This window comes from Copidosoma floridanum, unplaced genomic scaffold, assembly GCF_036245765.1.
Source record: "Copidosoma floridanum isolate Cflo_tuat_1 unplaced genomic scaffold, Cflo_Japanese_pri ptg000040l, whole genome shotgun sequence".
Lineage (NCBI taxonomy): Eukaryota > Metazoa > Arthropoda > Insecta > Hymenoptera > Encyrtidae > Copidosoma > Copidosoma floridanum.
In genome coordinates this window covers 5437341-5452008 of record NW_028321917.1, presented here as the reverse complement: position 1 = coordinate 5452008, position 14668 = coordinate 5437341, and the positions used below count along the sequence as shown (strand labels likewise).

Below are 14668 nucleotides of genomic sequence, written 5' to 3'. Positions count from 1 at the left end.
AGCTATCGTGCTGAGCGAGGTCAGTATCCCCGATGACGGCGGACAAACGGGAATAAACAGTATAAGGGGCGGACGGAAAAGCAGTGCTGTAGCGCTCGGTGGAAGGGTGAGTCACGGCGAGAGGAGGTGGCCGAGGAAAAAGGCCCGCTTGAGCCCCTTTCTTTTGCGTTTATCTTCATCGTCGGTTTTACGATAACCCTCGGGCGAGCGACTTTACCGCGTCCTTCGCGTGTACGCGCGAGCGACGAGAACAGCGACCGACACGACGCAACGGGGGAAACCGATGAAAAAAGCGTACGCGTTTTAGGTGTAAAGTGGTGGAAAAAAAGAAAAAAAAAGTCTACATGTAAGCAGCCGAGTACAAGTGGATCGAAGAGTAGGGGGACAAACAAATAAGTTCGCGAGGCCATTTACGCGCGTGGTTCGTGGATCGGCGCCGCTGTTGTCCGGGCTGGGAGAGCAGCGATGACGCGCGCAGTAGTACATCCGTAGCTACGGTCAGACGAGCTTGGTGGCGAAGAGCGAGCGCGGGCGGACGGTTGTTTTTCTTTTGTTGTTTATCAAAACTCGGGCCGGTGGTGTTTTTTGTGGTGCGACAAAGTGTGGGTGGACCGAGAAGGCGACAAGAGCTGGAGATCGGTGATTGTCGATTTTTGGTGTTCGGGAGTGCACGTGCCGGTGCGCGTTGTGAGTGACGATATGGGGTGCAACACGAGCAAGGAGAGCGTGCAGCAAGCTGTCGAGGAGGCGAAGGAAGACGTCAAAGGAATGGCCAAGGATATCGCGCGGGATCTCCTGAAGGACGAAAGTGCAAAGGAGGAACCCAAGAACGGTGGTAGGTATTATACAACACGTACAGAGTAACATTATAAGGTTTGGGACCACGCCGCTGAACACCGAGCGCGGTGAGCTGTGTGTTTTTTTATACCTAAATAAATTAAGCGGCGCACCTTGAACGTACAAGCGTCCACTTTTTTTTGCAAATAGTTGTGAATAAAATACGAGGTACATATTTTAAAGACGTTTGTACGTGCTATACAGTATCATTAATACGTAAAATGGTATGTAGGTGTGTTGTCGTTGGTTTACACGATAAATATTTCAAGCTTTCGATCGACGTTTTGCCTTTTACAAAAATTTCGCGGGTATACGTGTCGTACGATTGCTATTGTGAAATTTATTACGTGGAACCGGATGTTTTAGAGTACAATGGAAATTTTTTTTTCACTTAAAAATATGCTAAGGATGCAGTTACGTTGTCAAGTTTGTACACAACTAAGTAGGTAGTACTCTTTTTCATTTAACCGATTTGTTTTTAATTTCACAAAAAATCAACTCATCTAACTAATTAAAAAATATATATACAATTCACGTATCAAATGCCTACCCTCTAAATTTGAAATAGTGATAAGTATACAAATTTTTCAAAATAGTGCGTGTACACTGCGAAATAGTGAATGTATATACCATTTAAACAATGAAACAGTCAGTTTTAATATTTCAATGTTTTATACTTGTATCTTATTTGAACTAGTGAATATTTACTATATGAAATAGTGAATTTTGCCCAATAACTCAATAAAATTTCACTATTTCAATTAGTTGGTTAACTTATTGTTGGAATTACTCGAAATAATGTGTATGGGATGTACAATCATCTTCATTTGGTTCAAGATTGTTCATTAAATTACTGATAAATATGTAGAATTCAAATTCATAACGACTGGACGCGAATAAACGACTCTGGTTTTTCACTACTTGACCAGTAAAAATCTTGTTTACTTGCGTACACAATTTCAAATGTGGGGAGTAACTCGAGTCGCAAAACGAGGCCAAAGATCGAAAGTAATTTCCAAGCTCCTCATTAACTCGCGAGACACGCCGTGAAAATCAACTACAGCGTAAATCTCACTTGGCACCCGATGCGTGGCCCCGACGCCGATAATTATACTTGCGCAATTAACACAATCAGGCAAAAAAAAAAAAAAAGAAAAAAACCCCTCGTATCGCGCTCTCCCCCGAAAGTTTGGAGTACACATATACGCACATAAAACCAGCTCTCGCCGATCTGCAGATGCGCGCGCTCGTTTGTAAAAACAAACACGAGCAAAAGCACTCGCTACTCACTCGCGCGACATATAGATACACGTGGGAGTCGCGAGCGCGCGCTAACTCGACTGTACATCAAAGCTCTGGCGCCAGACTCGCCGGCGGCAACTGTATAACCAGCGCTCCCATAACGCGGGTCTCCGGTGCCGTATAATGGGCATGAGTACGACGCTCGCTGTCTGCGGATGTGCTCTCTCGAGTGGCTCGATGGCGCCGGAAGAAATCAATTGCGCTCGCTCGCGTGCGCCACGTGTGTATACAGCTTATAGCTTCGCTTTGTGTAAGCGCAAGTTGTTGGGGGTCGGGAGTGGAGAACACACGCGAGCCTCGCTTACGATAATTGGCGCGCGAGTCACCGTCTGCGGGTAGGTGTATTGACTTGCGGTCGAAAAAAGTGTCGGGTCTGGGTGTAGGCGCGGCGGAGACCTTTGTTAAGTGACTCTTGCCTGAACTCCGTTCGCGGTTGCCGCTTCGTCCTGTTACCTTCATGCACGTGCGTGTTAAATTGTGGCGAGACGATAACAGAGGCGGGGCTACTACGTGGACGTTCAATAATTGAGTGGTATTAATAACAAACGCAATTTGATCGTGATGGTGCACGCGCGTCGTACATGAAGTTATATAGTTTCACTTGCAAACATTATTTATTCATTGCGGGCTGATGTAGTCTATTTACGGACAGACTGTCGCGTACTTGGAGGCTTTCGGGTTAACTCGATGCTTTTGTAATACAAATGACGAGAGCTTAAATAAAATTAGTACGCGCCAGAATCAAATCCAATTGGCTCACATAATTGTCGATAACTAAGTATGTTTCAGTCAGAAAAATCTCTCAGTACCATCCAAAAATCATTCAAAGTCATCAATTTGATTTAATTTGATCTTTTGTTTTGATTTCAAAATCTATCATAGTTTTGAAAAGTCTTTTAAAGTCTCGAAATTTTTATCGAGATTCCAAAGTACGCTGCCATTTGAATGAGTTAGGCTTACAGTAAGATAATTTACCTTGATTTTGTTCGAGGCACGAGCTGTTAATGATGCATTGTCTCTAAACAGTTTTTCAGTGTCAATTTTTATGGAATTTTCACACCACCAAGCCTCCGAGGCCAGCGATAATTACTTATCACCTGTAATTATTGGCTACTATTTTCCTTCGACAGAAAGCGAGAAGATACAGTCCAATAACAAAAAGCTAAGAAATTAGTATTTTAATACCCAAATTGAATAATTAATTAACTGTTACAACATGCGCTCCCACGCTATTGGATTTAATGTTACTACATTTGAGTTATTATGATGTAAGTTACTATGACATACTAATCGAAATTAAAATACTTAAAGACCAAGTTTGGCGTGAACAAAGCATAATTTTAATACAATGAAAAAACAACTTGTCACCTTCGGAATAAAACTGGATGAACATAAAAACTATTGAATGCATTTTCTAATACCAAACTATTTTTTTTCACTTGAAAAAATCAAGGTAGCTGCTTTTTCTCAAACTCGTACTAGCTTTTTCATTCCTGCGGATACCACAATCTTTAGAGCATATGCTTTATTTATGAGTCAAACGGTCATCACTTAAAGTTAATCACTCTATATCCAGACAGGAGGAATTATCGTTCATATTGTACATTGCGAGGTAAGTGAGCTATAGCCTATTATTGTTCTGAATTAGTGAGCAATATCTCTACATGCTTGGTGGTTTCTATTTACATGCTGTGACACAACATAAAATAGAAGAAAAATGTGAAAAGAGACAGTTTTGTAATTTTTTTTTTTTTCTACATCGCTGATACACTTGAATTAAAATGTGGTCGATAAGCTTCTAGAGTAGAGGTCGTTGGCTTGGCTCAGGAGCAAACTCCTCCTTTTTCTGAATGTTCACACAATATTGTCTATGTACTTATTTTACAAAAAAATTGTAGTAGAACTTAATAGTATTGTTACGTAAATATACCAACTACTATAAGCATTAACTTACACTAGCCAACAAAGAGTGCAAAAGTTTTGTAAAACTACTTGCACGTCGATCGAATTGATCTGACAAAGTTCATCAAAGCTTACAACATTAAAAACGTAGAGTATTTGTGTGCATAAAGTCTTGTTACTTGTTGTGTTAAAATGAAATTATAGAAAGGAATCAATGGCTTGGTTACAATTTTTAAAGACATCTCTCATAAAATCGTAACAAGCCTCGTCCGTACATATACATACTATACGATTAATTTTTATCTTTCTACGCTAAACTAAAAATTGCAGCTAGTTTTACCAGTTAACATAGTTACTGGAAACATAACTATGAAACCTGTAAAGACGATCAATCCAACTCACAAACTTATTTCAGCTTGCAAATTAATAGTACAGATCATTCCATTTGTATGATCAAATGGAACGCATATGATCTCATTAAAACTTATACCTTTGAGGTAAACATATACGGAACTCCAATGGATTTTTTCATTAATTAATGTTCTATAAAGCTTGTAAGAGGTTCGTGTTGTATGTAAGGTGAAATAGAAACTTTATATGGGCATGAGCGATTTTTCCGCACGAGAGGCTCATTTAATTTCTTGTTTGTACAACAGCGAAATGCGTAATGCGGATTTTGACAACACGTATTATGAAACACTAGACAATAACTCTTAAAATAATTAATTACTTAAAAATACACTACATCTGCACTTTTACTGGATCGCATGCAAACGACACATCGTCTTCAACGAAGTGATTAGTTCATTCCAAATGACGCGAGAATTTTTATAACTACGATTATTTATGTGTCCTCAACTTACTGTACTGCATACGCCTTGTCAGCGTTTTATAAATGCTTCGAGAACACTTGTAAATGTAAGCACTTACGTCACGTGTTTGCACACTATTATATATATATATATATATATATATATATATATATATATATATATATATATATATATATATATATATATATATATATATATATATATATATATATATATATAGAACCAAAAGCTCCAAAAATAAAATGTCACTTTCTCTGTTGTAATGTACGGCACGTCTATTTTTACTTGCCGTTGGTGACTAGGAAAAATAGTACGACGCAAGATTTGTCTGTTCATGGCAAACGAAAGCAATAAAAGCTCAAGTTTCCAACTCCAAAGGACTTTAGTAGGTCTACTTTACTTGTGTTGGTTGAACCGTTAACGATCTGATGTTCCAAAGGTATACGTATTCTTGTATACTCTGTAATACCTGGAAGAAAACCAACTTTTTTCTCGTTTTAAGACACTCAACAAAAAAACTTTTAACAATATTGTTAGCAGGTGAAGTTCAGATCTGCAACGGCTTCGATAAAAATGTAGCCATCATGCGATGAATATTTCTAGCGTTCTCGCAACGAAACAAAAAGGTCTGCGAGTCAAACGGAATCGCCCTCGGCGATCGATATCCTCGCGCTCTCAATAATAAAAAAAAAAAAAAAAAACCTTTTTTCCCCGTCTTATAAGCACACATAATACGATAGCTGCATGTATACAAAAGCACATACGAGCGATTACACATCGAGCAATATGTAATGGTATATAGCGGCATCGGCAAGCGCACAGGTAGTTGGACGGGAGTTGTTCACGTGTGTGCCTCGTATGTACCCCCACACACACACATACACACACACACACACAAGCACTTATTCGATTTTCTGGATCGAGCGAGCCATTCGTTGCGTTCGAAGCTTGCGCTCGGCAAGCGGGAGTCAGCCATCAGGCAAAGATCGCGTGCGCGCCTCGGTGACCTCCTTAACGACATCTTGATAGGTGCAGTGAGTTTATGGGACTCGGGGCTCGGGGCCAAGACAAATCTTTAGCTATATATACGTTGCCGAGAACGACGCGACTGGCAAAAGCCCGACGACGAGACCCCCCCCCCCCAACTACCCTCAGCCCCTTTGCCACTTGTGTCGATATACAGACGGTTGTGTTTTGTGCTCTAGGGTAGGCGTACAAAGCAAAATCGTATGGACACACGAGTTTGCCAGCTAATTGTTGGGTAAACTACTCAATTTTAAAGCTATAAGCTAAGCACAGTAGCCCCTGGACTAGTATGTACTATATTTTGTGTGTGTGTGTGTGTGTGTGTGTGTGTGTGTATGTATGTATGGTTAACCAGTTTCCAGAAGAGCAGAGAAAGTGGCGAGCGATCGCTAAAAGTAGGCTGCAAGACCACGTGCACGAACGATACGTGTACCTATTCGTATAGACACGCAGTCCTGTCTCGAAATATAAAGAGGGGGAGCACGAGCGTTTTAGAAACTGCATATCGAGCACCTTACTTTTATTTATGCCAGATGTTGCTGATATACGAGAAATTGCTTGGATAAGGTTTTACCTTTCGCATTTTTTGCTGTAAACTCAACGATCCTTTCACTTGTGTACTATCATGTAATGGGTATCAGGTAATGAGCGTTTACCGCTCTGGATACGTCATGTGTGCTATTTTTATTTTTGCACAATATTTACTTGATGAAACATGATGAAATTTGTTTTTGTTTTTTTTCTTATTACCTCTCTAATATGAGTCTTTGTTTTTTCCCCAGGTGATGCAAAATACAACTTTGAAAACAGAGAATCAATAAAAATAAAGGAATTTACATTTTCAACACCTCGTGCGCCTAATTCAATGTTGTGCGCAAAAATGCACTTACCGCCCTAGTGTAGAAATCAAGCACTTTCTGTCAAAGCACGATAAATTACATTTCATACACAGAGTATTATAAATAGTAGATTTTCTACTGTGAGCGCTTTTTTATTTTATTTTTATTTTGACGTTTACTTCATCCTTGGTATGTAAAATAGCGATCACCACTGATGTGCATCCGTTCAGAGTGATCACAAAGGTTCCTTTGAGACATCGGGCACGGTAGTCGTCCTGGAGGTAACGCGCACCATTGACGAAAACAAATATTTTCAACCAATAATTAAAGCCAATTCGACGAACTACATCTTAATGACTAGAAAGCAAACTCGACACTTTCTTGACTCACAGGAGCGATCTCGACATCTCGGTAGAATAGAGTAGAGTAGGTTTCAATATCTTTATTTTCTTAGATGATAAGTAGGTAGGTGTTAATGACTTCTGAGATTGTATAGTGAACTTACTAACAAATGTGGTTACCTGAGATAACTCTGAACATAAAATAAGTATTGTAGCAGTTAATTGTAGCAGTTATACTTATTTTCGAATCTTTTCACGAAATAATTGAATTGAGCACACCATATGACGGATGCGTAAGATAGTATATGTATGATACAAAACTGGTTAACCAACATTTAGATGCCAGTTTAAAATGGGTTTTTTATACCAATACTAATCGATTCGTAAGATGACATTTTATTTAATTACACTTGTAAAAATATTCGATTAAATATTTTTTTTTAATTATTGATAAACATTCCTTAACTCATTAAAAAGTGTTATGAGGAGCCGAAAGAAGATCATAAGTGACAACAGTTTCTCTTAGTTAAAGTTAGTGAAAGCACGCTTGGTTTCGAAGGAAAAAAATCGTTTGCACTTACGCTCTTTTTTTGTGAGTTATGTGAGCTTGAGCGTCGTCTACAGAAGAAAAAGGTGTAAGTGCATAGCAGAAACTAAATTTGCTCGCTACTGCTACAATGCTGGAACTAACTGTCCGCTATTACGATTATATTCCCATTGGAAAATCTTTTTTACATGAAATAATTGGATAAAGCTTAAATCACCTAAGAAATGGTTTTTTTACAATAAAAATGAATTAATGCAATCATTTTTTTAACACACTTACTTTCTTCCACAGTAACAAGAAAATGTTTTGCTCGATTTTAATTTTTACCTACATTGTCCTTTTCATTCCCTCTTCACAGCAACTGCGTATGATAGAAGATGCATGTGACGTACAACACAGATAAATTTTAAAAAATGTAAAAGAATAACCCAGAGGTCGATTATGATATTCAATAGTTAATGAGAAACATTTACTTATAATATACATGACGTCTCTCAGTAAATTACTATATTCTTATGTCTCTGAATAGATTTTTTTTATTTTATATACATTATAGTGTCCAACGTTCAGGTACCACTAGGGACCACTACTTAAGGCACTCGACACTTTGGAAGGGGATGAGGAAAGGGACAGAAGACCTCCCATCACTGGATGGGGGGTAGAGAGCATAGTAGGCAATTTTGCTGCAAGAAGGTCGCCCATCCCCTCATTGAGAGGCATTGCGTGGTAAAAAAGCACACATGAAAATTACGGTGTTTGTTGAACGTGCCGTTCTGCTCCCAATTGTTTCCATGATTTCTTGAGGTTTTGTGCATAAGCACACGATCAGTAAGAGCTAATTAAGGAGTGAGAATAAAAACTCCAAAGTCAGGTGTTAGTTTGAGCAACGTTTCGTTGGTCTTAACGCCAACCTCATCAGGCTCAGTCTATATCGTTAAGACGATCGTTACAGACTGTTAGATAAGTTATAAACCAGCCGCCACTTCTATCGTCGATATAAAATAAAAATTTAACGTTATTTGTGATGTTTGCGGCAAGTTTTCAATACATTTTCTACCTAAATGTTGATCTTTTATATATTTGTACTTTCGGGTAAAAGATAAATAATAAACTTGCCGCAAATAGTGCAAACAAAATTATCTTTTTATTTTACATCTATGAAAATTGTTGCGGCTGGTTTATAATTTATTGTTTGGCTCTAGGGCCAAAAATGCCTAAAACTCTCGTTGAGAATTTTAGGGCTACTTTTTAGTTCAAAAATCCGCAACGCTAGATGGCGCTAATCAAATAAATTGTTACTAATACTTACAGAAGAGCCATTTTATTAATTATAAACCAGCCGCAACTAATCTTGTAGACATAAAACAAAAAGATAACTTTTATTGTACTGTTTGCGGTAAGTTAACAATTTATCTTTTATCCGAAAATCTACCTCCAAAAGTGTAAATATGTAGGAGGTCGATCACTCAAAAGTGCGCAGCACAATGGTATTTTTGAAAAATGTATACTTTCATAAATAGGTACTACTTGATATGATAACTGTTTCTTGAAACACGGCTAAAATATAAAATAATAAATAGGCCTCACCACGTGATCTAGACATATTTTAAGAAAAAACGTGAAATTTGTTAATCCAAGTAAAAATCAAAGTTTTTGCGCCTAAGAAAATATATTTATATTGGTACCTACGAGTTTGTATCAAAGTTATTGTTGATTCTGTTAATTTCAAGTAATATTTTTATACTTTGGTGTAAAATATTTTGCCTTTACTCAAAAAAACCCAACTTGTAGCGATTAATTTAAAACTTATGTGTGTTTTATAACCACACTTGTTTTCTTGGATGACAAATGGATTGATTGTACGTTTGTATATTAAAGCATATATATTTTTGTTATCAGTACAACAGTCACTGTACCAAATTATACGAAAAATTAAATAGCACAGCATGAAATTTTTATCAGATGTGAAACAAAAACCAAAATCATAAGTAAAGTGGTGTAAAATTTATTTTAAAAAAATATATACATATATAAATATTAGACTGTTACAGGATACGTATTCATGACAAACTGTATCGATTGTAGAACTTAATTGGTTTTAAAATTTTGCAAAGACTACTTGTGTTACTAAAGATGTACATCATTTTGGAGCAAAAAACAAATTGCACCAAATCTTACATGTAACGACATACTTTTCAAAGAGTCTTACAATACAATTCAATTATATGACATAGAAAATCACATATTCTGTTTTACAAAAAAAAATATATACATATATTAAGTACATCGATCTGTACCGATTTAGTTCTCTTATATTTACATACTATACAAGTCACGCACAACGGGTAAAACATAAAATGTCCATTTTTGGCAACGTGGTCAACAATATTGGGAGACCACTGCCTTGAAAATATCAAAAAAAATCGGATTCTGGGTCGACATTAAATCTACAAAATCCGGCTTATTGATGATATTCTTCGCATTAGTCGCGATAAACCGAAGAGCCCTGTGCCTCAACCTGTCGACGTCGTGTCTATCCGCGAGGACCATGTACTCGACAACGTTGTCGGCGCTCACTTTTTTCACGAGTTTGTCCACACACATCTTTTTCAGCTGCTCGATCTGGTACTTGTCCGCCGCGTACAAAAGGTCAACGGCAACGTCACCCAAACCCTTGACCTCCCCGGTGTACATGAACCGCAGCATTTCCCGCAGAGTTTTGTACTCAATGTCATCGACGTGGATGGTGCTCGTCTTCTGCTCCACCATCAAAGTGCGGAACATGCTGGCGAACACCGGACTCTTCACCGCCAGAACGCACCGGTGGGCGTACATCATTTTACCACCAGCCACGACAACCACGTCGCTGAACTGCTCGTTGTCCAGGAGCATCTTGTAGTCGTCGAACGCCTTGGCTTTTTGCCGCAACAGAGCGTACTTCTTCGGGTGTTCGTCCAACTTCTCCCAGTCGCTTCCCGAATCGTCGTCCTCCTCGACATCCGTCGTCAGATAAACGTCGACCTTGTGGAACCAAAACTCCACCATGAACACCTGTGGCCCGGCCCTCGTGTCGAAGCAATCGCACTCCAGCATCGTAGCCTCACTCGACCATTCGGTCCGTGAGAATTGGAAGCTCCGCGTGCCTGTGTTGTTGAGGAACCGCACTTCCACGTCGCCCTCGATTTTTTCCTCGTTTTTCAAATTACAATGCAATATCTGGTCGTATTCCGTTTTTTCGGAAGACTGTGCAAACGGGAACGATTGGGTGGTCAGTTGGAGCTGCCACTTGTAGCCCAGACAAGGGTCCTTGAACACTGGCGACACTACTCTCCCGTTTTGGCTGATGTCGCTCAGGAATACCGTCCACCGGTAGTGCTTCAGTTTCTGACCGATCACGCCGGACGTGCAATCGGTGTCCAAGTTGAATGATGCCATTTTCTTTCTTGTATTGAAATCGCACTGTACAACCAGTCCTTGGTCAACTGTTTGTTTTGGTGTTCTTTGACTAATGCCTTTGCGATGATTTTCAAAAAGTGAATATTCGAGGTGATACTCGTGGAACAGATAACTATTCTTTGACACTAACTTATTGTGGAGAACGTAAGCTACGACTGATGCCTTTGCAATGATTTTCAACGTACAAATATAACGAAGTGAAAATGGATATTTATCATCGTTCATTTAGTTGGTCGTTAATAGCCAACTCGGTCTTGGGATTGGTCAGCTACCTGATAAGCGCTTAATGAATTTGGCCCCGGGGCCTTTCTTTTAGACCTCCACGTGCGCTTTCGCTATGAGGTGGCGTACAAACTTCATGCGAAAAATTACGTCAGCTGTTAGTCCGAATTTGCTTCTCGACTTTCTAATAATATTTATAACATTATTAATATTTATTAATAAAAGTATACATTGCTCTTATTAATAAAAGTATAAAAATATAGTCATATTATGGTCCTTATAAGCTTGCACATTGGTAAAACTCTAGTTTATATTAATATCTTTTTTCATAAATACTTTGTAGTGTTTCCTACAAGTAACCAGACCAATTTTTTGTCGACTACTCCATCAGTTGTACCAAGTTTTGATGAAACAATTGACAAATAAAGGCCGTTAGATTCAATATTCTTGCGAAAAGTTTGAAATATTAGTGAATACAAGATATTCGAAGATAGGCGCATTGGGCTGTTTGCATCGTATCTGCATTTATCAGTATAGCCATGAAGAAAGTTGTCGATGAATGCATAGAAAGTCGAGAAGCAAATTCGGACTAACAGCTGACGTAATTTTTTGCATGAAGTTTGTACGCCACCTCATAGCGAAAGCGCACGTGGAGGTCTAAAAGAAAGGCCCCGGGGCCAAATTCATTAAGCGCTTATCAGGTAGCTGACCAATCCCAAGACCGAGTTGGCTATTAACGACCAACTAAATGAACGATGATAAATATCCATTTTCACTTCGTTATATTTGTACGTTGAAAATCATTGCAAAGGCATCAGTCGTAGCTTACGTTCTCCACAATAAGTTAGTGTCAAAGAATAGTTATCTGTTCCACGAGTATCACCTCGAATATTCACTTTTTGAAAATCATCGCAAAGGCATTAGTCAAAGAACACCAAAACAAACAGTTGACCAAGGACTGGTTGTACAGTGCGATTTCAATACAAGAAAGAAAATGGCATCATTCAACTTGGACACCGATTGCACGTCCGGCGTGATCGGTCAGAAACTGAAGCACTACCGGTGGACGGTATTCCTGAGCGACATCAGCCAAAACGGGAGAGTAGTGTCGCCAGTGTTCAAGGACCCTTGTCTGGGCTACAAGTGGCAGCTCCAACTGACCACCCAATCGTTCCCGTTTGCACAGTCTTCCGAAAAAACGGAATACGACCAGATATTGCATTGTAATTTGAAAAACGAGGAAAAAATCGAGGGCGACGTGGAAGTGCGGTTCCTCAACAACACAGGCACGCGGAGCTTCCAATTCTCACGGACCGAATGGTCGAGTGAGGCTACGATGCTGGAGTGCGATTGCTTCGACACGAGGGCCGGGCCACAGGTGTTCATGGTGGAGTTTTGGTTCCACAAGGTCGACGTTTATCTGACGACGGATGTCGAGGAGGACGACGATTCGGGAAGCGACTGGGAGAAGTTGGACGAACACCCGAAGAAGTACGCTCTGTTGCGGCAAAAAGCCAAGGCGTTCGACGACTACAAGATGCTCCTGGACAACGAGCAGTTCAGCGACGTGGTTGTCGTGGCTGGTGGTAAAATGATGTACGCCCACCGGTGCGTTCTGGCGGTGAAGAGTCCGGTGTTCGCCAGCATGTTCCGCACTTTGATGGTGGAGCAGAAGACGAGCACCATCCACGTCGATGACATTGAGTACAAAACTCTGCGGGAAATGCTGCGGTTCATGTACACCGGGGAGGTCAAGGGTTTGGGTGACGTTGCCGTTGACCTTTTGTACGCGGCGGACAAGTACCAGATCGAGCAGCTGAAAAAGATGTGTGTGGACAAACTCGTGAAAAAAGTGAGCGCCGACAACGTTGTCGAGTACATGGTCCTCGCGGATAGACACGACGTCGACAGGTTGAGGCACAGGGCTCTTCGGTTTATCGCGACTAATGCGAAGAATATCATCAATAAGCCGGATTTTGTAGATTTAATGTCGACCCAGAATCCGATTTTTTTTGATATTTTCAAGGCAGTGGTCTCCCAATATTGTTGACCACGTTGCCAAAAATGGACATTTTATGTTTTACCCGTTGTGCGTGACTTGTATAGTATGTAAATATAAGAGAACTAAATCGGTACAGATCGATGTACTTAATATATGTATATATTTTTTTTTGTAAAACAGAATATGTGATTTTCTATGTCATATAATTGAATTGTATTGTAAGACTCTTTGAAAAGTATGTCGTTACATGTAAGATTTGGTGCAATTTGTTTTTTGCTCCAAAATGATGTACATCTTTAGTAACACAAGTAGTCTTTGCAAAATTTTAAAACCAATTAAGTTCTACAATCGATACAGTTTGTCATGAATACGTATCCTGTAACAGTCTAATATTTATATATGTATATATTTTTTTAAAATAAATTTTACACCACTTTACTTATGATTTTGGTTTTTGTTTCACATCTGATAAAAATTTCATGCTGTGCTATTTAATTTTTCGTATAATTTGGTACAGTGACTGTTGTACTGATAACAAAAATATATATGCTTTAATATACAAACGTACAATCAATCCATTTGTCATCCAAGAAAACAAGTGTGGTTATAAAACACACATAAGTTTTAAATTAATCGCTACAAGTTGGGTTTTTTTGAGTAAAGGCAAAATATTTTACACCAAAGTATAAAAATATTACTTGAAATTAACAGAATCAACAATAACTTTGATACAAACTCGTAGGTACCAATATAAATATATTTTCTTAGGCGCAAAAACTTTGATTTTTACTTGGATTAACAAATTTCACGTTTTTTCTTAAAATATGTCTAGATCACGTGGTGAGGCCTATTTATTATTTTATATTTTAGCCGTGTTTCAAGAAACAGTTATCATATCAAGTAGTACCTATTTATGAAAGTATACATTTTTCAAAAATACCATTGTGCTGCGCACTTTTGAGTGATCGACCTCCTACATATTTACACTTTTGGAGGTAGATTTTCGGATAAAAGATAAATTGTTAACTTACCGCAAACAGTACAATAAAAGTTATCTTTTTGTTTTATGTCTACAAGATTAGTTGCGGCTGGTTTATAATTAATAAAATGGCTCTTCTGTAAGTATTAGTAACAATTTATTTGATTAGCGCCATCTAGCGTTGCGGATTTTTGAACTAAAAAGTAGCCCTAAAATTCTCAACGAGAGTTTTAGGCATTTTTGGCCCTAGAGCCAAACAATAAATTATAAACCAGCCGCAACAATTTTCATAGATGTAAAATAAAAAGATAATTTTGTTTGCACTATTTGCGGCAAGTTTATTATTTATTTTTTACCCGAAAGTACAAATATATAAAAGATC

The 14668-nt window shown here is 38.7% G+C and overlaps 1 protein-coding gene across 1 annotated transcript in view; it reads left to right on the top strand.

Annotated features, from left to right (window-relative positions):
• The first annotated feature begins 411 nt into the window (after positions 1-411).
• The window catches only part of igl (IQ calmodulin-binding domain containing protein igloo), a 170207-nt gene continuing 155950 nt past the window's right edge, over positions 412-14668 (top strand). Inside the window, exon 1 of the mRNA XM_014356023.2 lies at positions 412-835. Coding sequence (XP_014211509.2) covers positions 700-835 — 136 coding nt within the window. The 5' untranslated portion in view covers positions 412-699. The remainder of the gene's footprint in view (positions 836-14668) is intronic.